The sequence below is a fragment of the Leuresthes tenuis genome, unplaced genomic scaffold, assembly GCF_036924035.1.
Source record: "Leuresthes tenuis unplaced genomic scaffold, fLeuTen1.0.hap1 SCAF_21, whole genome shotgun sequence".
Taxonomy (NCBI): domain Eukaryota; kingdom Metazoa; phylum Chordata; class Actinopteri; order Atheriniformes; family Atherinopsidae; genus Leuresthes; species Leuresthes tenuis.
In genome coordinates this window covers 30,015,488-30,037,661 of record NW_027325375.1, presented here as the reverse complement: position 1 = coordinate 30,037,661, position 22,174 = coordinate 30,015,488, and the positions used below count along the sequence as shown (strand labels likewise).

Here is a 22,174-nt window from a genome sequence, read left to right as displayed (position 1 = left end):
ACACAGCCGTGTTTGTTAATTATTTGGCAAGTTATAACAGAACCCTGCACTGTCACCCACAGCTGGGGTCAACAACAGGGATGGACCACCAGGACAGCTGGGGGGAGCTGAGAGGGATTCTTTTATCGCGCTATCAAATTAAGTTTGTGATACGTTCTGTCCGGGGGAACTGGAAGAGTTAACAAAGCCCCGCACACAGCAAAACCTTGTGTCACCTCCTGCTCACATCACTCAGCTTTTCAAGTGTAGCAGCTGCTTCCTTCCTCACTCGTAGCGATATCCTCATCCATTCACACTGACGGCTTAACTGTCCCACATAACACAGAGAGATTACTGGATATCCTATGAAGTGAGACGTGTTTTGATTTCTAATAGCTTAGCTGTTTTTCAAAGATTTGATGGAGGATGCCCACTTACCACACTGGATTGACGGGATAAAACTGAATTAAGAGAGCAAGCATATATGCCTGTACATATATGTGTGTGTAAATATGTGATGATCCATGAAAAATATGCTTCTTTCAGTGCCTTTTCCTGACTTTTCTCTGAGCAAATCTGCCTCTCCTCCAGCACATTAGCACATAGAGAGCTTCTGATAGCCAGCAACTCATACCATGCATATTCCCTGTCAAAAGGCAATGAATTACAGACATATTAGAGCTGATTTATGCCTTATGAGCCAAACATTACTCGTCTTCTGTCAGATTGATCTGAGGTTTCTGGCACATAAGCAAAAATGAAAACTGATATACCTCAGGATAGCTCAGGTAATCATTTTAGGCAAATATGATAGATAAATAAATACAGGAAATAGTTTGGAAGCATATTTGGAATATACAGCTACGTGCCAAAAGAGTGCCGAGATGTAGCTAAAATAATATCCATAAAGTGTTTTTACTATCGGAACATATTTGATTTGATTCCTCTGAATGATAATCAAAGCTTTGGCTTAAATCAGTTGAGGAAAGACACTGAACCCATTTCTAGCACCTTACACTGTGTGCTAATGGCTCGGCGTTGCTTCCGATGCTGTAGGTGTTCATCCTCTCATAACACAAACTCTTCCATTTACTCCGACTCTTCCCACTCAGGCAGATGCGTTCTGATCCAGAAAGGCCCGAGCAATAAACAAAAACAATCTGCAGCGTGGGTGCAACTTTTTTTTGGTGACGGCCTCAGGAAAACAAGGCCTAATGACCGACAAGTTCAAGCTGTCGTGTCGTAACGTCTCACAGAGAAAGAAGCAATTCCAAGCTTTCCAGCACTGGTACGAGAGCGATCTTATTTTCTTATTTTCTTATTTATACACCTCGGATAACTTTATGAACACCGTGGTGATCTAACAACTTTGAAAGGAGTTACAACTTTAGGAAGTGTGCTGTTTTTTTTTAAAGGAGTCATTTTAAAAGCAGGGGCCCTATAAGAGGCCATGCATGTCTTTTAGATTAAACACCTACAGAACCGGGCCTTCATCCTTAATCTGTGGTCAAACTCACCAAAGACCTGTGGTTCTAGCGCAGCCCCCTCAGAGGAATGCCTGTCCAGACCCCTGGACTCAGGATCGCTCTGAAAAAGTGAGCATGACTAATAGCACAGCGGCTCGATCCACAGAGCCTGACAAGCTGTTCTCCAGTGGCCTGTAAATACAGAACACTTGGCAAATGTAAAGACCTGTTCTGCACAGACATGGCTGCTCCAGTCTCTGCTGCTTACCCACAGCAATCGATAGAATTGACCGGCTTACAGACGCTCCGTGTTCAGCCAAAAGCCCCAACTAACATCCTTTAGCGTCACTGGATGAGTTGATCTTGTCACTTGCGTAGTAGGAGTGAGTAAGTTTTGTTTTTAGAGCTCCGACGGCAGAGATAGGAGCAAAGGAAGTTGTTGTTTATCCTGAGCAAAGTGATTGCTGTTTTACTTACGTAAGAAAGATATTCAGACTTACTGGAAGAAAACAGAAAAAGCAAACAGATTTTTTTCTGTTTTACCTCTTTTTCTTTTCAGTCTGACGTTTTATTTGTGTAAATTATGTCATGGCTTTGATTTCAAGGAAAGGATTATTTAATCATACCAAACAAAAACGACCCTAACTGTTCATTAGAGAACAAAAAAACTGCTTTGATGGACTTTTTTGATTATTAAAGTTAGGTTTAATCTGTGATGCACAGTCCATGAAGCAGTTCAGGTTACCTGCGGTGGCTAAAAGTCAGAGTATGGATGGATGGGATGAGATGTAACGGACCTCCACGGCATGAGTCAACAGACCCAAGGATGCAAAGCTCTCGTCTCATTAAACTGAGTCTACCGACGTGTTGCTCCGTCCACTCAGGACAGGCTTTTTTTGTTTTTCACACAGAAGGGATGTGCATAAGTGGTCGAGATTAAGAAGTCGAACAGGTACGTGCGCTTTTGTGTACATGCACGGCTTTGTGTGCGACTGGGGAAGTGGAGGTCCGCGAAATTGTTGCTGGTGGGCCTCAGAATGACTGCTGAGGTTGGAGCAATCATATGTTCAGCTGTGATTTCCATCAACACATTCCTGGACGCTCACACACTCTCTCAGTGGAGCTGTGCACAGCACCCCCCAAGGATGTGACCTGCAGCCTGCAGACACATGGCTGCCTCACAAGCGCTTATCACAACACAGGATAATGGGAGGCCTTAATCTGAAGCCACGTGGAGACAAGCAAACTTTGACTAGTGTTGCTCCTTCATGCTGGCCTTACAGAAAACAGTTGATGATATACTACACCGTGCTGCAGAGGGCCAGCAGGTCTCACCATGCCAGACTGATTACAGGGTAGAGGTCAGACCACATGGACAACAAATGGTCCCTGGGCGTCTACGTTGGGGGTTGGGTATGAGGCTGAAACCAGCACACGAGAAAAGGCAGCATTTGTTACCGAGGCCGTTTTGAAAGACATTCGATATTCCAAAGCAGCAGGAAATGTTCAGTCACAACATCCTCGAGTTTGTCACGATGCCAACATTTGGCAATTAGAAAAAAATCATAAAACAGGGAGAAAAGTCTCGACAAAACTGCAACAATTGCTGCACAGATTGACTCCCATGTTTGAAAACTCCCAAGATGCTGCAAGTGAGCCAAAGCAGCCGAGGAGAGAGAGCATTAAACGGATCTTAAGGCCGAAACATTGATAACAAGAAACTTAAACATTCAACTCAGCAGAACATCCAACCATCTGTGCTGAATGATTATAGAGTAACTGGCACTTAATCAGTGTGTGTTTCTCTTCTGCTGCTCCAACAAAGAGACACGAGTAAAATCTGCACACAAGTCCAATCAATCAATGTTATTGGCAAACTCCATCAGTGGCACGGAGCCACAGTGTACTGCATGCCTCAGAGTGCTGAGAGAGGTCCACTGTCAGGGGAGGTTCAGCCCTGAACACATTGGCAAGTTTTTTTCTTTCTCAAGGCAGCTTGTAGACCGCGTTCAGCTCCACTCAGAGTTACATGGAAGTTGCATGTGTCTTACTGCTCAAACACTAGGGTCTGAGGTGTAGTATCAGGCAAAAAGGGCAAAGAGTCGCCTCAGAATCCCGAGTTATCGCTTTTAATCTGAGGAAACTCATGCATAGTCATAGTCTTTGTCTTTCCCAGCTGCTGGATTTGATTCCATGCACATCAGCCTCAGACTTGCTGATTAAACAGGTTTTTCTATGTAAGGTTTACTTTTTAATTCATTTGCAATTTACCTTTGACTAGAAACATCCAAATTAAAAGGAAATTGATGAATCATTTAAACACTGAGGAGCCGCTCCAAATCTTCTGGTTGATGTCTCGCACGAGTCAAATCAGCAGCCTGTGCGGTGCACAAGTCTGTGCAAGCTGCTTAGCTGGGCTGTGGTGGCCTGCAGTCGCCATGTGGTGGAGCTGAGTGCTGGTTTCCAAGAACAGGCAGCAGGCAGGCACATCCACGTGCCCCACTGTGAGCGAGTGTGAGGGTTAGACCGACGCTCCTGTGCCCTGCTGCACAGCTATTTGACTTTGCTATTTATGATTTTAATATTTGACTCCCTGCCTGTGCAAGTCGTTATGATGGCTGATGACTCAGTCTTGCTGTTACCTCAAACGTCTCACCTCAGTGAAGCAGGTTAATGCAATGTTAGCATGCCTGGATGAGAGATACAGTCAAAGATTAAACACTACAGCCAGAGACCGCCGTGCTCTAGCACCTGAAAGGCATCGGATACACTGAAAAGGTGCCCAGGACAAAGCCTGCGAGCACTAACTGCAACCTGAAATGGATGTGAAACTCTCCTCTGCATTACAGCGGGCTCATGTCTTCCTCTTATTCATACTTTTCTCCCTCGCCGTGTCTTCTCCTGCTCTCCCCAATGTCTTTGTCTGTTTTCTGTCATGCATTCCCTCATTTTGTATTTTTCCTCTCTTTCTCCACGCTCTTTTCTTCTTTTGCTCTCTCTGTCCATCTACATCTGCACCCCTCCCCTCGCTCTCTCTCCCTAGAAGGAACACATACACAGATAATACTGCGGCTACATGCTGCTTTGGCAACATACTGCAGCAGGCAAGCGTACTCCACTGCAGCCCTTTCACACAACAGCCATTTCTCCCGTGACCTTATGATGCAAAGCAGCTCTTGGTTTAAATTAGTTCCATGTACTCTGCATCAAAATCAAGCAAGTGCTGCATTCTGCTGAAACAGATGTTTTTAAGTGAAATACGTGTGACAGACAGAGAAAACCCTCTCTGATCACATTCCTTCAGCGTCTCCTGATTTGAGCCTTTAACCAGCATATGGTAATCACAGCAACATCCACTTTTGGCTGCCACTTCCTTTAAATGACACATGTATTTTCTGAGAAGCCCTCTCTCCGCCTATAGACACATCACCCCTGATTCGCCCCGTCTTGCCTTCTCCCCTGAAGCATGACAGAGGGAGGCGTGTTGTTGGAACACAATGGGACTTTCTTATTGAACGGCGCACAAACACATCTACACGAACACAAACAAAACACACTTTGACAGACATCTAGTGATCACGGCACATGAAAGAAATACAGTGATGCCATTGTTGGAGTATCCAGGAGTGTTTTAGGGAAACGTCAGTGCTGACAGACGACCACACAAAGAACACGCAGGGATACATTTAGACAAGTCCCGAATAAGATTCAAGGCAATGGGCACAAATATAGAGAAATGTGCTTTAACATAACCATATTTGGAACCAGATGTGAGGCTATCGCGTTCCGCTTATGTTAAACATAATGTACCACAAGTAAAAACACTGCAGCGTAACATTGCTCTGTCATGTTTTATCCATTAAGGCTACTGTGTGAATCAGCCCACTTGCTCGCTGCTTTGTAATGTTATATTTTCTTTGATATCTCTGCATTAGCAGCACTTTGGCCTGCTAAGATCATCATATACAGTTTCATGATCCACCAGTCACATGTCCATAAGCTTCCATTAGATATTCAGGGAAACAGGTGCGGCCACCAGGGATTCCTCCATCTTTGCGGGGCGTAGAGCATCATATAACCCGTTTCAGTTAATTGCCATTAAACATAAGTGTTACGCAGTCATTAGCCTTCATAAAATTAATTTTTCATAAATGTGAGCACAGTATGGCTCTGAAAGGTGTTCCACCATCACTTTAAATACTGCAGAGAGAAATATGCTGTCACCCTGGAATAAAGCCAAGCGTCACAACGGGCGTACAGTAGGAGTCACACGATCTGCCAATAAAACTCAACCGAAGCTTTCTAAGTGTCGGAGACATAAAAGAGCCAATGTGAGGCCCTTTTCAAACGCAAGATGGATGGCTTCTTTTCTGCAAAACTGTTTGCTGGATATCAAACTTGCACGCTAGAACCCCTGAGAATCCCTGTGTTTAAAACCACAATGGCCCCTTTCTTTATCTGAAAGAACTGCTACTCTAATAATACAGCTCGGCTTAAGTCTGCTAACAGTAAACAATAGCTCTAAAAGGTGGCCTTGACAAATGTAAAGAAAGGCCGGGGAGTGATTACTGTGCCTGAATGTGAATACAAGGACACTGAGTGAAACTGCCGAGCCTCCCTTATCCTCAGCAGCTACACCTCTGCCTGTGCGGGATGTCTGCGAAAATCCCTGCTGTCAAGGTCACAAGTACAAATGAGATTATCTCATGATGCCATTACTTATTGGCATGAAGTTGGTTAACCGAGCAACAACTAAACTGCCTCACAGGACAATAAGAAGAGCCTCTTGTCTTCAACTTCGATCCGTTATTGCAGGAGGCAGAACCAGGGCGTTTTAAAGTATTCTGGGTCTATCAACTCAAACAACAAGTCGCTGCAAACTCCCCACCTCAGCAAATGGAAGCAGCTGTTATCAAAACTCTTTCATCTGCTCTGTGTTTTGCAGAAATCTGCGATGCACACACACCTGTTGGATTCTGTCACACCCTCTCAGGATGCTTTTTTGGCTGCGTTTCGCATTTCAACCTCCAATCTGCTTCTGCTGAGTGATGATTGGAGTCATTTTGTGGTACTTCCCGTTGCAACGAAGCTTTAACGAACTTTTAACAAACATTAGCCTGAATTTAAAATCTATTCACTGGCGAGTAAAATGCAGCAAATCCTTTGATTAATGGGCCAAGCCCAGATGTGGACGGTTGTTCTTCACGCGTGTCAGTTTGCTGCGTGCCTGTTTTTGATGGCTCCTTTAGATCTCTCAATTGGCAAGAGAACAGTCGCAACAACAACAATGCTGGTACATCTGTGACACTTCATTTGTTGCTTAGGAGGCGATACTCACTGCTTTGGACGTTAACAGTGCCAGTGGAGTTGTCCTTCCCCCGCGAGTTCTCCACCACACATGTGTAATTCCCAGAATCCTCCAGTTTCGCTTTGCTGATCTGGACTCTGGAGAATTTCCTGTGGGTGACAACACTCACACAGCTGAGTCAGGGGAATCAGGGCAGGGAGGAAATAGCATGGAAACGCAACAAGTGGAAACATGGGGGGAGAAAGAGGTGGAAAACAGGGCAAGCAGCGGGATGGCAGCAGCTCTGCTCGACTACATGATCACTCACTCAAAGTGTGAAGAAGGAAAAAAGCAGGGATTAAGAGGCGCCTGGCTTCTCATTTTACATCTCCACCTTTATGAATTTCTTCCACCAATGAAGGTTAACTATTATTCTGTCTCCTTAAGCTCCAAATCTGACACACTCTTCCCAAACTCAAGAGCTCTCCAGCAGCCACTGTGGCAACGAGGGGTAATTACAGGATTAAAGCACATTAAACAGACTTCTTTCTTTCTTTTATTTCAGTTATTGCTTTGAGCCACTTGCCCCAGTTTTGTGATTGTTGGTTTCCAGCTCATCATTAAGTGCTGGCTTCAGCTTTATCAGCAAACCTTGATGCTAATTTGGATCTAGCCTGGATAGCACTTTTCCACAGCGTCAGCTTTAACTCTTTGTGATACAAGTTTTTGTATTTGAGTGTAAATATCATCTGAACATAAAGTCAGTGGTCTGGGTGTAGCGGAGCAGGCGGGGTTGTGGATATATGCTTAAATGCAGAGGGAGACAGCCGGGAGATTTTTCATTTGAAGGAGTAACAACATTTTCATTTAACGGCAGCAAAGCTGGAGACAGCTACTGCAATCTGTGCTCTGCCTGGTTTAAGTCCTGCAATTCAGTTGCTGAAATCTGTTGAAAATGTTGTGTAACAGTAGCACAGGTTGAGAGGAACTAAAGAAACTAAGCCTGCCTGGAGAGGCATGCAGGGCCTGAAACATTTGCCCTTCAGTAACAGAACAGCAGAAAACAGCAAAAACTAAAACACGGCAGCAGTTTCTGAACCAGCAGAAAGGTTTATTTTCCTTTTACTGTCTCCTAAAGCTGTATTTGTTCGCTGTTTCTGTAGTTTCTGACATTCTTGCTTGCTTTGTGGTCGTGTCTGCTCCAGCGATTGGAACCAAAGCTCCACTGTACATCAGCCACCTGTTGGACTCCATCGAATAAACCGCGACTCACAGGAAGTTGAGCTCAACTGAAAGTTGATACAAATGGAATATTGTGTAGAATGTAACATTTAATCAGCTTGAGCTGTATAGTTACACAAACACAAGGAGGGACAGTAAACCATCATAATCGCTGAATCATAACACTACATGCCAAAGGAGGAATGAAGGAAGGAAGGGAACATCTTTTTTCTTCTTCTCGTGTTCAGCTTAGGTGACACGGCTGCTTTATACTCACGGTTTGGTCTTTATTTTGACGTTCTTGCTGGTTTTCAGCTCATTGCCGTCTTTGAACCATCTGTAGGTGGGCAGAGGGTTTCCCGTGGCCTCACACTTCACTGTGAGCTTGCTTCCCTCGTCCACTCTTACTGGAATCCGGATCGGTTTTAACTTTGGAGCCGCGGCTAGAAGAGAAAAAGAAAGAGTCTCAATCATGTCTTTTAACTTTGTGCATAATTGTGTCCTTCAGGAGAAAACAAAGAAGAACAAAAAGACAGCAGATGAGCCAATAACCATCTCAGTGGACTGAGTCAACAGTTCTCTCATGTGACCTCCAGATGTGGCCACCAGAGACACCATCAGCTTCGCCTCAGACTAATAAACAGGCTCATGTTCGCTCTGGCTTTGCTGCTATAAAAACACCTGAAGCAATATTTAGTAAACAGCTGATGAAGAAAATCTGCAACCATAAACTCCTGCGCAATTAAAGGTAATCTGTCAACAACAGGAGACAATCAGGACACCATAGCGACGACCTCGCTGTGGATGAAAAGAGGAAAATATCTGTTCTATCACTGACTTCGGAGTCAGTGTTTTCCGTCGTTGCTTTAAATTGTTACAAAAAGAAAAGCCATGTTTCGGCTGAAATATAGAAATGATCCGGGTCCAAACTCACACAAACACTTGCCAGCTGACAGCTGCACACATGTTTAGGAGAAGACTCATGCAGGGTGGAGAAAGTGAGAAGGGGTGAGCAGCGGTCAGCCAGGGGCTGGCTAAGATACCCCCCCAACACACTCTTTCTCTCCATGTGTAACATTCACAATTTCATGCACATGCTGAACTGAGCTGTCCTACAAATGACAGCTGTTTGCTGTGCATCACCTCCAAAGGATGACAGCTGAATTAAGAAAAACAAAGCATGACAAGCAGAATGAGGCGCACATAAGTAATGACTTCAATTGAGCACCAAAATGATCCCCATGTCCTCCTTTTTGAGCGACCGTCCTACTTCACTGACCTGGTAAAGGCATAGAGAGAAAAACCCGAATGATGCTGCAGTTTTCCATGTCTTTATGGATTTAAGTGGCAACTAGGTGGCAATTTTAAAACAAACGAGTCTTATTATCACACAGGAATATTCACATGGACACAACCGTCTGTAAGATCCTCTTTGTAAGCTCCAGGAGCTCAAGTTTGTGAGTTTGTTCTATATCTGACCATGTTTTCTGCTGCTGATCACTCACAGCAGGACATTTACTCATATTTCTGCCCACTTACGCAACGCTTTTGATTGATATGAGTTGGTTTTCATGTCACTTGAATCTAGAGCAGCAGCTTGAATCCGACCGCTTTGGATCTCACCAATTATAGAGGCTGTTTAGCTTCCAAAATATCTCATCCGAGCTGTTTAAAGTGCACACTGATTCCTTTAGAATCCCAGATAACAAGATGTCAGATTCAAAATAGCTCACAGAACAAAGGAAAGGTGGCCATTTCAGTTCAGCAGCAGTCACGTGTTACTAAAATTATCCTGCTTCTCCTCTGATAGCGAACTTTTATCTGCGGACTGCATCCTGTTGGAAAATGTGACTGATTATATTTGTGGCATTGAGAAAACAAAGGAAAAAGCTTCTAACATGTCAGGGCAAGGCAAAATGCTCCACTTCAACGTGATACTCTGTGATTTTGATGAGCTTTTAGTCTCAAGATGGGTATCTGCTTTAGGTTTTACTTCAGTTTAGGAGGATAAAACTCCCATTTCTGCTGGTTCTGCTGAAAGTCACAACATTAAAACAGTAGAACACATACTACATTTTGCCATTTCACATCATATCTGCATGTGATGTGGGTTTATTGATTGCCTGCAGCCAGACCAAACAGTAAGAGACTCCTGATGCTCCAGATGTGAATCGTTAAGCATATTCTGCTGTTTAAAAATGTAACGTTCTACATGGGACTTGATGTTAAACAGCACACAGCGCCTGCTGCGGTTTGGCCTACCGGCCCCTCTAATTTTCACATTACGCCCGCTATTGGTCAATTACTGACTCTGTATTAGTTACACTGTAAGTGCTAACACAGAGAAGTGCATGTGCACATGTGGCCTGTTTGATAAACAACCTCCTTGGACATTAGCATCCATTTCAATCTAATAAAAATACATGGTCTACTCCTTCTCTAACGACTTAAAAACAAGAGAAGGAGAACTTCCTAAAGCCTGCGTGAGCTCATGATCCCAGGTCTGTTTAACTCAACTCCTGCACATGATTTCCACACACACTAACCTCTGCCAGACTAAGTCCGTGCACGCTGCCTGAGGAAAGCCTTGTCAGTCACAGTCAGAGGGCTGCAGGAGTGAGGCTGCACCGACCATATAGAAAAATGTTTAGACACAAGACTGTCCTTGCCAAGCAAATTAAACAAGCTTTGTCCTTGACTGGAGACGTTACAGAAACACAGCGCTGCACTTTTCATCAGCCCAGTGGGCCAGATGTGTAAGAAGGTCCGCTCCATCTACACAACATGCAGAGATATTTTATGGTAACATAAACCATGGAAAGATTAGTCTTCATGCGCTTATTGAGTAATGAACCAGGTCTTTTGACTGTGTTGCACAAGTTAATGCTGCATGTTGATTTAACTGATTGGAATTAACAACTTCCAACAAGAAAATAAAGAGTTGACTTGTAAATACAATGATTTCTTACAGACAAATGGTTCACTCATTTTCCATTACCCCAGTGGAAAAAGCGTCCAGCAGTAATGATAAACCCTCGCCTCAACAACAGCCCGATTCTCTCTTTTTGAAGCGCAGGGGCAGCTGCAGACATGGACTATAAAAACCCAATTTGAGAATAGAAGCCTATCTGGCATGTCAACAGCTCATGCCTTGGGTAACAGTTGGAGATCTCAGCCCACAAGGCTGTTCAAAAACAAAGTTACTTGATGAATTAACAATGCATTGCCCTTATTATTGAGTTAACATTTCCCCTTCATTTCCAGGAGCTTAGAAAAGGAATCTGAGGCATGCCTTTGTGTTTCTTCAAGACAAAGTATCCCTGATTACTGGGGTGTTATGTCACCTCACTGCACGTTTTCAAAAGACAAACTGCATGGCGTGGCAGCCAGAGAAATAGGTTTCTCATGTGGGAATGGTCTTCAGACACCATATACTACTTACTGTAACAAAACATCTGTTCAGAGACTTCAAAAATCATTTCAACAGCATCTTACGAAAACCAATAATCATCTCTTGACATTCCTGGAATTGTTACAAGTGCAAATATTTAGATTTTTTTACCACTTTGGCGTTTTCTTTCATCAACACTTATCCGAAGTGATTTTATCGGTGCAATTTCCCAGCAACGAGAGTCACCGAAACACTGTTTAGAAGCACACTTTTGGTTTTGTTACGTCTCGTTTCCGGGACTGTTGCAAACAGCCACCTCCAGCACTTTTTTTTGCATTAAGATTTCAAAGCAGGCATCAAAATAAACCAATTCAGGATATTTTTTACTGCAAATTCAACATGAGAAAGCCATGAACTCACAGTCTAACACACACTCGTTTGGTGTTGATAATTCAATCCACTGATAAGTATGCTGTCCAGTTGATAAAGTCTGCTCTTCTGAGGTTAGACAAGGGGTTATTGTTACTCCGAGGCAGGACAGAAGAGTTTAAATCCTTGGCTGAGAGTAGGGATTTCTAACATTTTAACACTTTTTGGTCAACTTTAGGCAGTAAAACTATTTAGCATCGTTTAGTTTGCACAATATCCTTTTGGCAGTAAGCTTCTTCTCAGATTTCTACATGCTTCATAGCAACACTTAGCAGCAACAAACATGTGGTTATGGGTACACGATTTAAATTTCAGACACTGAGGGAAGTCAATCGGACAACACTGCATGTTGAAAAATGGTACAATGGATATGCTGTGTGGTGCAGAATGATGCCGGTAGGTCATTTGAATGAAATGAGTTCACTTAGGAAACTAAAAGGTCAGATGGAAGTGAAGGTGGACAGTATTAATGTTTCACTGTGATCCTTGCCTGTGCCAACTGGGGCTTAACATAAGTTAATATGAAGTGAATATGCCGTAAAAGACTCATTCATACTGCACAAATCACATTGATTAGCCTGTTAACTAAAGATGACGTCCTTCCGGAAGTCTAAAAGTTTCCATTTATCCATGTATTTGATGCAAATTCCAACGTGACGTGACAGAAGCCTTTAAAGTTGCCATTTGAGACTTTTTTGGGAAAAGTTACACAGTTGGCAGGTGATTACATGAACCATCAGATCAGTGCAGTTGAGCTGGTTTAGTGAAACTCCTGCAAAAGCCGATGAATGAAAACAGTAAAGCCTTCACTGTTGTTCTTTGGTCTTGATAAACTATCGTTTATTCCTCCCCTTCACGCTCCAGTTATAGGATTCGAACTGCAGACCTCTACGCTGACCTGAAACTCATCCGTGGCTGCCAGCATTCAACGCTGCTTCATCTGATGCGGATCGACCAAAAACACAATCTAGATTGTGATCGTGTGAATCTTACAGGAAAAGCAGGTGTTTTGTAACATGTGCAACGCCTGCACTTCCAGAGAAGGACAAACCATTTCCATGACTGAGCTGCTGACGCCTTTTCATACACAAACATGCATAGAATGACCAGAATATGCAGAATATATCTGTTACAGGAAGAGGGTTTTAATACGATAAATCCTCCGATCGTATTTTCAAACGCTTCAATACAACGATCACTGCGCTCTATGAAGGAGGGAAATACAACTTAAAGTGTTTCTACACTGGACTTTCCTTAAATAAGCCACATAATTCTCACAATGGGAGCAGAAAGGGGGGGGGGTTGGATGGCGCACATCACTTTCAGTCAAACAGCTGCATGAAACATGGATCTCACTCAGGCTCCATTAATCTGCTCGACACTTCTGGCTTCACAGATAACCTCATTTAGTTAGTTATGAATAAAAACGACGTGGTTTGGGTTAGGAGAGTGTGACAGTTGGGGCTGAAACACATCACTTACATCATTACAATCAGGCGCAGCTTTCACAGACAGTTGGTCACACGACCACCAGAGGTCACATGTTCTTCCCGGTGGTTTTGCCCTCCATGAACGAACACCACAGGAGATTGTATTTGGGGAGAGGACAGTCTTTAATACAACTGATTCCACTGAGAAGTGTAAAGCTCTACAAAGCTTTCCTCTAGTTTTGGTTTGCAGTGGCTGGGCCCTCGATTCCTCGTTTTCCCACCAAACTCCAGCTCACAAACTGTGCTTCCAGCTGCTACTCTCCTAACCTGCACCACTGGCATTCCTCAGCAGAGGTTTCTATTCAGGATAACTGTTAAACCTGCTCCTGTAGAGCAAGTTTAACAGATTCAGTAGTTTACAATAACAGAAATTCATGGAAAAGTCAAACGATGGGATCAGGAAACGATCTGATAAACCATATGTGGCTAACACATATTATTTTCTATCTTTTGTTTCATTTTATGATGATAATACATCATATGTATTATATATGCTGTCAGGGCAGCTGTGGCCCAAGAGGAAGAGCAGTTGTCTGCCAGTTGGAGGGTTGGCACAGCTTTTCCTGCCTTCCCCATACCACATGTTGAAGTTTCCCTGGCTGAGACACTGAGCCCCATGTTGGGGTCTTTGTGTGAATGTGCAGCCTGAAACACACTCTGCACTAAGATGTGCTGTTTGTGCTGTTTGTGCTGTGAGTAAATGGGTAAAAAAGAGTTTCATGCGTACAGTTTAGACCTGTAATTTCCATCTGAAGATGAGGATAGATTCGTTTGTCTGTTCCATTTTGTGCTTTTAAGCTGCCGTGTTTTAAAACCGTCATTATTTATGAGCTCAGCACAAATCAGAGGCCTTTCTATAAGTAAATGTGTCGGTATCGCAGAAACCTCTCATTTAGCTTCTCTGTAAGCAGCACACCTTGTAAAATGGGATTTTACTTCCTGTAAGAGCAGCTGTGAGATGTATGATCACACTTCCTTTGGCTCAAGTCCTCGCCGCTGCCTCATCTGACTACTGGTCATTTTGCTGCCGTATCATTCAAGTAGATCTTTTAATTTTGTAGGTGCGGTCGGTTTAAGCGTGTGATCGAAAGACTCAATGTGCTAATTATGACCACATTCACAACCAAACCCATCCATGCAGAAAAGGAACTTGTCATGTTTTGTCTTGACATAGAATAAGAAGTTTATGAATTATACCATTATTAAGCAACAGCACATTTATGTAGGTCAGACAGACTGCGCTGAGATATTTAATTACAGTGTAACTACTGCTGCTACAATAAAGTTGTGCACAGCCTGTCTCTTTCTCTAACCCTGGGCCCGTCTCAGGAGTCACGCAACTTTCTCTAAAGAATATCAGCTTACGGCCACGGCACACACAGCTCTAAAGAAACAAAACAAGAAGAAGTGAAAGGGAATTATCATGTAGCTGTGTGGCAGCAGTATGCCCTGAATCAACACCGAAGATGTCATTACTTCCAGTGAAATGTCAGTTGTGGCAGAGAAGCGTCTGCTGTGAGATGATCTCTGAAGGCGATGTGCAAAACTACATTTTCAGGATATGTGAGGGACGAGCTCGTCTTGTTCCCCTGGGATCCCTGATGGTTGACTGATAGTCTTGTTTACATATATAATTATCATTTGACACACCTCATTCAAACAGACACGTGTGCACATGCGTGCAAACAGCTCATTATATAACATCATATTATCCATATAGTTGTGAAATAACATCCTGGAGAAGTTGTTATAGGTTCTGAAAAAGCTGTGGCGGGGAAACTGTCTAAAGTTGACCGTTACGTGTCCACTCTGCAGTGAATGTATTGCATATGATAGCAGAGCGCTAACTGGGCTCTTCTCACCACATTCCAAGTCTACTGCAGCAACACATAAGTTAGTTTATCTTTTTCAGAGGCCCAGACAACAAATACAGAGTAATAATACTATTCTGACACATCTCTACTCTGAATATCGATGCACCCTCTCCTTAAACTTATGAGTGTCACAAATCTGGAAACATTCACAAAACAACCAAATGAGACATGAAGAAGTTGTGTCTCTGAAACCGCGGTTTGTTTTCTCCCCGTCTTGTAATTACGGCATATGTTGCAATGTTTGGCCCTAAACAGATCTGATGTAGTGTGGACACAACAAGCTTCAGCTATTTTTAACCAGGCCAACCTGTTTACCGAGGTTTGTGACAGAATAACCCACGAATTTGCACATTTCAAATCATGATACTCGCGATCGTATTTTTAAAGGACGCGTCCCAAGTCTGCAAAGACATCTGCCTGCCAGGATACAACAACAAGCCGACATGGTTTATCTATATTTGTGTATTTTTAGGAAGGAAGCGCAGAAATAAACCAGAATAAGCAAATTCCACAGTGCTGCTCTTAATGTGCTTAGAAACTATGCCGACGATGTACAGCGCCTCCAAAAAACAGAAGAAAACATTGTTCAAGCGATTTACATCCAGTGTATTTTGGGGAGATGTTTATAGATCACAATCAGACTTGAAATGAGGTCCGGTGCTTATTTTCACATCAACTTTGCATGTATGTAAAACTATAATGTCAACCGGAAATGTCAAAAGCAACTACAGTAGTTTAGTTAAGGTGGAAAAAGGGTAACATCAAAATATCCAAAACATCACCTTTATTTAACTTATCACACCCCGTATGGAGCTTTATCTGCTGGAGGCTGACAGGGGTGACATCACCTGGGACAACATGCCTATCAAGATGAAGCATCTAAGATAAAGTATCTGATCAACGAGGAATGCGTTTGGGCAGTTGGTCTGATGTCTTTGGTACCAAGAGTGAAAAGTAACAAATGAGACTGGAAGCAATAAACACGACTGTAAGAGTCAAGCTTTTGTCCTTAAAGTGTCACTGAAATGGGGGATGAGCTTCCCCATGACCTGAGGTCAAACTACAGTGACATGCTTCGGCTTGTAGGATCCACGAGTGAGCAGGCACATTGCTACCTTTGTGAATCTGAAAGGAAGAATAGCTCCCGTGCTAATCTGATGTCAGAGCAGCTTTTTTAGCAAAGAAACACCAACTTTTCTCTCTGATGACTCACCGGACTCAGAACTAAGATGAGCAGTGAAAGCAGTGAAAGCGCGACAGCAACCCTTGACTCATTAAACCTGCCACAGAGAGCTTATGGGCAGACATCGTTTTTCAATGAAAGCATGTTTTTCAGACCTGTCATATGTAGCAGAACATTGAAAACACTCACAGAGCCAGTTGGAGAAGTTCTCCACAAACTGTTCTCTGAGGTCCACGGCTTGTTTTGTAAGTTTAACTTTGTACACAAGCTGCTTCCTTTGCTTGGTACCAAAGTGCTGCCAAAGTCAGATGTGCCTCTTTCGCGCTGACCACAGAAAGATCAATTCATGTGACAACCTGGCAGCAAGTTTAGACAAGACAAGGGGATACTTACTGTGCTCCACTCTTCCGTAATACAGTAACACAAACCTAATCTCACTCTTTAGCTTCTTAAACTATTTCACTGACACTCTTTCTCAGACTCACACAGTTACACAGAAACTAAATCAATGTCATTTTACCTGTTGCGGGATCGCCCTCTTTCTCCTTTTGTTCTTTCTTACCCTTAGTCTTTTTCCCTCTCTTCTTGTTCTCCGTCATGCTGTCAGAACAAAGTAAATCCTTTCCAGAAATGACAGAAGGAAAAAAAAAACAGTAGTCCTTTTGGGAATGTGTGGCAAGTGGGCACCACCAGACTCTGAGCCTGTTAGAGCGTCTCTCCTCCTATATAGACTCTGCCCAATCAAGTACACTGAGGAACCACCTACTCACAGCAGGGCAGAAGCAAAGAGAGAGGGAGGGAGGGAGCAGGGAGAGAAAGGTAGGGAGAGGAGGAATAAGAGGGGAGTTGTGACAGAGAACGGAGGGAGGGAGGGAGGGAAGAACAAGGGAGGGAGCAAGGAAGGCATTTCCCATTTCATTATGGCAATCAACTCTTCCCTTACAGGATCTGTCAGATAAGCTGTGGCTCTTCCAAGCCCTGCAGCCGCAGCTGAGGTCAGGAGAAAACTGGTCCCTGGAAGTCCACACAAAAACCTCCACGTTGCCAACTCTACGTCGTTCTACTGCGGCAGCATCCTCTCCTCTCCGAGGACTCGTTCAAAAGTAATATGGGACCAGCTAAGCTGTCCCCTTTGCACAGCTGACCACACCCAAATAAGTCAGGCGGAGACCTGCCCTTGCCAGGTTAATGCCGGGGTCCCACAGCACCTCACATCTGGTTCACATTTGCTGAGCGCAGATTCTGTGGAAATGCATGTGTGAGGTGCCGAACGTCAGATTGCAATCTGTGACAGACAGTTCCTTGTAAAAAATGACACGAAATCATCCCAGGATTTGCCGGGCTGCTCCCCTTCCTCACCTTTCTTGTCTGTCAGTACCTCTCGAGGTACTCCAGACGAGTTTCAGCATGTCTGTGGCTGTATTTCTTGCTTTACTGTCTCTGTTAGCCAAATGTTTTAAAGTCCATCCAGGAATGAGAATTTAAACCAACAAAATAAGCTTTATTTTAACTTTGTGACATTTCTGTGAATCAGTCAAATCCATACTTTCTATTTCTGGAAGGCGGTGGACATTTCATCTTTATTTTTACCTCTGATGTTCTGCAGTTAGTCTATTCATCTTTATTTGGCATAACTCAAAGCGTCTCATCTCAAGCTGCCATATCAAAGCAAAGTCTTTTAATATCGCTTTTCACTAAACTCCACTGCCCTGCTAAGTGGCAAAAGAAGGAGAAAAAAAGAGGAAATATTGAAAAAACAGCAGAGACTCAATGAAACTCATAGATGAGTCATCTATGGGGCCATCCCGGGGTTTGTCTCCGTCAAGCCCTCAGAGGATTCTTGACGTTTCTTGGGAGTAGGCGGAGGCTGAAGAGATTGAAAGGGGCAGTGCAAGGGTCATGTCTTAACAGGTCAGTGCACTCAATAGCGTACGCCTCATCTGTGGGCAAGTGAGGTCATATCAAGGCCAAGGTTTGACACGCTAACCAGCCTCCAATGTGTGGCTTTTCCCGGTTCAAAAGCACACGGCTCTTTCCTCTACCTCACTCTTCTCCACTTGCAGTGGTTGTTATCCATGTTCTAATCTATCAGAAGAGGGAACTGAAGACTGGCAGGCGCTATGGTGTGACGGAGAGCTGCTCCTGCAGACTTACACCGCCCTATCTCTCACCAATCTCACTCACTTCCTCCACCCCTGTTCAACAAGATGGGACTCGTATCCACTGTGGGTGGGCATGTGGTTTATGTATGTGTCAGAAAGGAGAGTATATGTGACGTCAGGAGATGAAAAATGTGACTTAAAGTATGATGTAGGTCGAGAACTAGGTTTGCCTCGCTTAACATTTCTGATCCAGTTCCACCAAGAGCCAACATGTGTCTTCAAACGGAGTCACACAAGATGCAAACTGAGATAGTCATCTTGGGTAGTGGGCCCACTGTAATTAGTACAACTTTAATTGAGAGGACCTGTGAGAGGGCACAGCTGTAAGAATATTAGGTCAAACTTGCCAAAACTGAGTCGGGCTGCCAGCAACTTTTAAATTTCACAGCATGGATGCGAGGTTTTACAATCCATACCTGCCACAACTGTGTCCCACGAGGCAGAGTAAAATAAAACTGAACATTCACAAGAAAGAGGAAGAGAGGGGGGCTCAGAGATGACTCCACACTGTGGGAAAATTAGACTGCGAGATGAGATCTGAAGAGGGTTTAAAAGTGCTTATTTTTTACTGTCCAGGCACAGATAAGGACATGTGCATCTGAATTTCTTTCTCTTCTTTTTTCAAGCTGCTCGAAAGCATCTGCTGTTTTTCAGCAGTCGTAGGCTGTCCTTGGATCAGGGTCTGGTGCTGGAGGGGCACAATGGGTCTGTGTGGGAGGAGCGTAACTTTAAGAACGCATCCAGCGAAACGAAATAACAGAAAATAGAAGAAAATTCCAAAAAGTTCTTATATGGACTGCATGTTAGCACACACACCTAATCATTCAGAGCAAATGGCTAGGTGTGGCCAAACATCTGACTGATACTCTTATGTCCAGCTCATAAATACTCCACAGAGCCCAGTTCATCAATGTCTGCCTCCTAATTCCTCCTTGCTGCTTCCAGAAATGGGGCGATAGCTTTCCTGTGTGATGGAGCTGAGCAGCTCCCTCCTAAAAACAGCATACCTGCACATCGTCACACTGCTCAGCAGCACTCCTACCCTTTCACAGGCATGAGAGTTTATCTTGTTCAACATAATGGCTTTAAACAGCCATTCGTTTATGTTGTTCACATCTGTCTGCTTGGAGAAAGTGGACGTTGGCGTGGGTGTGTCTGTGCCTGCTTTTAGTGCTTGTAGTTTTAATTCTCAGAAGTGAGGCGGGAGCAAGGGAGAGAGAGCAAGGACAAAGTCCTGACAGGAGACAAAAACAACAGAGGATAAATGGAAAGAGTGGAAAAAGGAGAGCCGGGGGGGAGAGAATGGGAGGACAGGAGGTAAAAAGTGACAGAGTGATTTGAGGGTATCTTCATCAGATGACCACGCACTGCTGCAGTGTCTGTTTTAGCAGAGACTGTGTAAAACTCTCAGTATGATCCGGTTGATGCTGACAGCCTTGATGCCTTCCATGTGTGTTTCTACGTATGTAAGTGTCAGTGTGAGTGTGTGAATGACCGGCAAAAGATGAGAAGCATGTGACAAGGCTCTGAGGACTCGTCTCAGTGTGTGGGCTGGTGTGGCCCCTTAAGGGGAGACTTATCACAAATCAATGTCAGTGACATTTGGACGCCTCAGGAGGGGGGGGGGGACTGTTTTCTCAAGGTCAGCTGTGCCAAGGTGAAGCGAGATTCCAAACTGATGCGTTACCCGTGACTCCGCCCACCCACAGCTGAGGTGTGGAGCTGCAGGAATCACATTCACCGACTCATCAGCTGCACAGAAAGCGAATGGGTGAAATCAGATTACGCGTGGCTGTTTGGTACTTCCAGTGAGCTGCAGGGAAACGGCGAGATGGCCTTAAAGCGTTAAACAAGGGAGTGATCTCGGGGTGGATTCTGCTCTTCCACGTTTCTGCGGCACATAGCCGTAACCATAGTAACCACCGTCTTAAGGGTAGCAACTGGAGTATGTGAGAGAGATGTGGAAGGGCGGAGTGAGGATGAGAGACGGAAACAACAGAGGATGCGAATGAGAAAAGTAGGAGATAATGTGTGAGAAATACGGTGTGAGGGAGACCGAGAAAGGCAGAAATAACAGAAAAGCAGAGAGACGAGGCAAAAAGCGAGACGCCGCCAGTGAAAGGCGAAGAGAGGTATCTACTGAGCAGCTGCGGCCTGGCCACTGTATCGCTCCAATAAGAGAGATGTCCATGAGTAAGCCTGTGCCAAGCCTGCTGGGAAGCACTGCAGCAGCATCTCAGAGAGGGAGAGATGACAAACATCAGCACTGAGCATGCTCCATTCTCAAGGCCACTGACAAAATGAGATTTTAGCTCTTCGGGCTCTCAGTTTGTTCGGTTCTGGAGCTCTATTCCAGTCTCCATCTGCCACCAACACTTTGATAAGTGCATGACACCAACAGCGCCTCTCTGCTTCAGATGTGGCCCCCACACCGGACACCAGTGTGATTGATGCATCTGATAAGTGATTGATCTGAGTGTTAGAGGCATCTTTCCCACTTATGGCCACGCTGACTCATATTGGGACAGGATTGATTGGGGCTGAGAGGAACAAGAGATGAGCATAGCAACTCATCAGCCAATGGGGCATGATACTGCAACAGCGGGCCAGCACCACGGCAGCCTTGCACACACACACACGTGCACATGCAGCCAGATGTGATCTCTGTGCCTCCTCCTTATCAGGATGGTTACCACAGCTGAGCGGCGAATAACCTGTTTAACATTTATGTCCAAATAATCCGACGGTAGTTTATTTTTCTTCTTCTTCTTCTATTAATCAACCTGTTTGTGTCTCTTCCGGCTTGTTCTGCAGGCAGACAGACGTGCACGGACACACAGACACAGGTGTGTATTTTATGACTGACAATAAAAAATATTGTTTATCTTTAGCATCAGTCATGGTTATGAGATGGAGTGTACGGCTATTTTAGCGTGAAACAGACAGGTTTTACATACTCTAAATGGGATGTGAACGTAGGTGTGTCAGAGGCACCCAGCTAACTCACTGATGAGTAAAAGGAACTCAACCATGGACTTTATTTGCATTTCTTCACTGAAACACGAGGGCTTTAAATTGGACATTTGTAACTCTTGTTAGGATATTAGAATAGAAAGAAATGCTCTAAGAGCACGACTTTGATATAAAGAAGAGAAAAAAAGCCTTATCTTCTTAAGGCTGAACCTATTTTTCTTCCTTTTAAACATATTTATTTTGAGTCTGTACTTCTGTCTGTCTCTCTGCCTGTCTTCCTCACTCCTCTCCAGGAGAGATAAAGAGGTTTGTGTGACTGTGAGCAGATTGTAATGAAGATAGAGGGTGAAGCAGGTCTCCTCCACCTCCTCATTCTGCTCTTTCTCTCCTGCTCTCACCCAGATGAACAGACAAACAGTCTCCCACATGCTCTCACAGTTTATCAAACACACACCCACATAGGATCAGGTCTTCACGCAAACACATATGTGCGCTCTCACCACAGAGAACAACACACGCTCAATCTAAGCATCCTCGGGCTGACAAAGTATACACTGTCACACCGGCATACAAACATACCGTCTCAAACACGCACATAAACCCGTGCAAACACGCAGGTGCATCCACATGTAAATACTGTTGAGGTAGCACATGGGTCAATGATGCATTCAAAATTGACCTTTTTCCACTCGTAGCGTAGCAAATATAAACTATTTGCC

The 22,174-nt window shown here is 44.1% G+C and overlaps 2 protein-coding genes across 3 annotated transcripts in view; both read right to left on the bottom strand.

Annotated features, from left to right (window-relative positions):
* Positions 1 to 22,174, bottom strand: part of cxxc5a (CXXC finger protein 5a) — a 251,815-nt gene that overhangs the window by 121,304 nt on the left and 108,337 nt on the right. The window lies entirely within an intron of this gene.
* nrg2a (neuregulin 2a) overlaps positions 1 to 22,174 on the bottom strand; it is a 62,752-nt gene that overhangs the window by 27,533 nt on the left and 13,045 nt on the right. Inside the window, exons 1-3 of one of the 2 annotated variants that reach the window (XM_072374338.1) lie at positions 16,841 to 17,064; positions 8,231 to 8,396; positions 6,784 to 6,902 (exon numbers count right to left, since the gene is read on the bottom strand). In XM_072374338.1, coding sequence (XP_072230439.1) covers positions 6,784 to 6,902; positions 8,231 to 8,396; positions 16,841 to 16,919 — 364 coding nt within the window. In that variant the 5' untranslated portion in view covers positions 16,920 to 17,064. Of the gene's footprint in view, positions 1 to 6,783; positions 6,903 to 8,230; positions 8,397 to 16,840; positions 17,065 to 22,174 lie in introns of those variants that run through there. The other variant, XM_072374339.1, reaches the window with a different exon arrangement.